This window comes from Tupaia chinensis, unplaced genomic scaffold (assembly GCF_000334495.1).
Source record: "Tupaia chinensis unplaced genomic scaffold, TupChi_1.0 Scaffold000418_1, whole genome shotgun sequence".
In the NCBI taxonomy this organism is placed as follows: domain Eukaryota; kingdom Metazoa; phylum Chordata; class Mammalia; order Scandentia; family Tupaiidae; genus Tupaia; species Tupaia belangeri.
Genome location: NW_006159923.1, coordinates 75,342 through 77,815, shown reverse-complemented (window position 1 = coordinate 77,815; position 2,474 = coordinate 75,342). Strand labels below are relative to the sequence as shown.

At 56.1% G+C, this 2,474-nt stretch overlaps 1 protein-coding gene across 1 annotated transcript in view; it reads right to left on the bottom strand.

The window, feature by feature from the left end:
• Positions 1-184, bottom strand: part of TCF15 (transcription factor 15) — a 6,146-nt gene extending 5,962 nt beyond the window's left edge. Inside the window, exon 1 of the mRNA XM_006154749.2 lies at positions 7-184. Within this exon, the coding sequence (XP_006154811.1) occupies positions 7-127 (121 nt within the window). The 5' untranslated portion in view covers positions 128-184. The remainder of the gene's footprint in view (positions 1-6) is intronic.
• Positions 185-2,474: the final 2,290 nt, after the last annotated feature.

Below are 2,474 nucleotides of genomic sequence, written 5' to 3'. Positions count from 1 at the left end.
CCTCACAGCAGCCGAACGACTGGTCCGACGCGTCGCTCTCGCTGCGGTTCTCCTCGTCCTCGCTCAGCAGCCGCACGTCTGGGTACAGCACGTGCGCACCGACGGGGCGCAGCAGCGCGAACGCCATGGGCGCCCGGCAGTGTCCAGCTGTGTGCGGTGTCCCAGCGTTGGCCGCGCCCCGCCGTGCGCTCTCGCGCGCTCCCACTGCCCGGCCGGCCGCCGCCTTATAGCCGAGGGAGGGGCCAATCACGAAGCCGCCCTGACCGGGGGCGGAGGGCCGAGCCCGGGCCAATGGGGAAGCTCTCGTCGCGTCCCGGCCAATGGCAACGCGCCCGCCTCCCAGTTCCCCAGGTTGAAAGTGACCCGGGAGCTGGTGGCTATCCCCGAAGGCGCCCTGTCTCCACTGGAGAGCCCAGCGAATCCTGGAGGATGGTCTGGACGGGTCGAGTGGAGTGTGTCCAGGTCTGAACTAATTGTCTTCTGCCTAGACCGCTGGGAGACGGCGAACAGGTCCCTTCTCTGTTGGCGTCGGTTTTCTTGTTCCGAAAGTGGCTTGAAGAGAAACCCAACTGTTGATAGACTTCCCACCCACAAATTCTAATCTGGTGGTTCTGCAACTTTTAGGACTGGGAGCTGGCAGCGGGGGTGCTTAAGAATGGTTGGTGTTTTTGTTTGTTTGTTTTTGTTTATTTAACATTACAGATTCCCGGATTGCTCCCATTCGGATCCAGCGGTTCTTCAGTGAACTCCAGGAATCTGCGTTTCGTACAACCCCGTGGTGATGGTGGCATTGTCCATGGAAAACACTGGGAGAAACAGTCATCCTTACAAACAAGGGTTGGAGATGTTATATCCCTGGCAGCAAACTTCAAAAAACAAAAAACAACACCCCATGAATATCAGTAATTCCATTCATGTGTTTTTCATTCAGCAAATATTTGTCGTGCCCCTATTGTATGCCAAGCGTGGTTTTAGGTCTGAGTGTTCAGATTGAACAACACGAACTCTATCCTCACTTGCTGCCATTTGGGTTAAGCTCCTCCTGTGTGCCGCTCTCCCTGCTGGTGACTTTACTGGGCCCAGCTGAGGCTGTAGGACAGTCCACTGATTTACAGATAAGGGAGCTCTGGCCTTCAGCCTTACAGGTAATGGGTGGTCTACCCCAGCCTGCTTGGCTTCACTATGTCTAAGAATCTCATTGCCACTACCCACATCACACCACACTGTAGGTTGCTTCCCTCCATGCCTTCCATCCTTCAGTGAAAACTTAGCTTGCTCAGTCTGACATGTCATCCTCCTCAGAGGCCCTGGGAAGAATTACTGAGCTGAGGACGGCTGCGAGAGGTCCCGTGTCACTCATACCCACTTTGTAGCTCCATCAGGGAGACTGGACAAGCCAGCATCCACTCAGCCTTGACAGTAACTTTCCCTTTGTCCCCAGTGACAACCGGTACGGCAGAGTCCAGGAAATGGAGTCCAACGGTTTCTAGTGCATTTTAGCCCCTCTGGGTCTCAGTTGCCCTAAAGATTTCTCTCCATACAGCCATGGGGTATTTTTCCTAACTTTTGTGACCCAGGCCGGAATAGAGGGGAAGGGAAAATCTGAGAGCCTTCCCCTGGCTGCTGGGAGAGGAGTCGCTAAATCCTCAGGACCCAGAGTCTGTAGGAGAATCTCTTCCCACACCTGGCTCTCCCCTCCCCCCACCATCTGACCATGACCCCGGTTGGGCTGGGCTTTGGGAAGGAGAAGGAGTCTGCACGGCCCCCTCCCACAGGGCCGGTCCCACACACAGCCTCAGGCCAGGCTGCTGCTTCCTGAGCAGATGAATTATTACCGGGAGATTTCCTTCCCTGTCTGCACCTCCTCATGGGGGCTCCCAGCTCCCTTCACTTTCACTTTCTCCCCCTTCTCCCCTTCCCTCTGCTTCTGACCCTCAGGCTGCTTAAAAAGCCTCCATCCAGCCCTCTCCCAATTCCAGCTTGAAGTGGAGGTGCGGAACTGGGTGGGATCTGGGCCCAGACAGCAGTGAAGGCAGAGGGGGCTTGCCTGGGAGGCTCATCCATTCATCCGTCCCCTCAGGCACGTTTTGACACATGGAACCCTGGGCTAAAAGAAAACCATGAATGAGACTGAGACGGGCCTTCTCTAGCCAAGAGGGGAAGGCTGGCGGTAAACAAAGAATTTCAGGACAATGTGATAGAAGCCAGCCAGGGTCTGGCATCGAGAGAGCCCCCGTTCTGGTTCCAAGGTTAACTGCCTCCTGGAGTCTGAGTTTCCTGCTCTGAAAACTGGGGATTATAATAGTATCTATTTCCAGGGCCGGTGATGGTCCCGTGAGTTTATGTCAATAAAGCTGGAGCCTGGCACACAGAGAGGGCTCTCACCTGTTGTTAGGGGCTGGCTCCCGTCCCAGGAGCAGCCACGGCCCTGGGAAAGGACTGAGCAGGCTGACTAAGGGGGGGGAGGGGGGGCC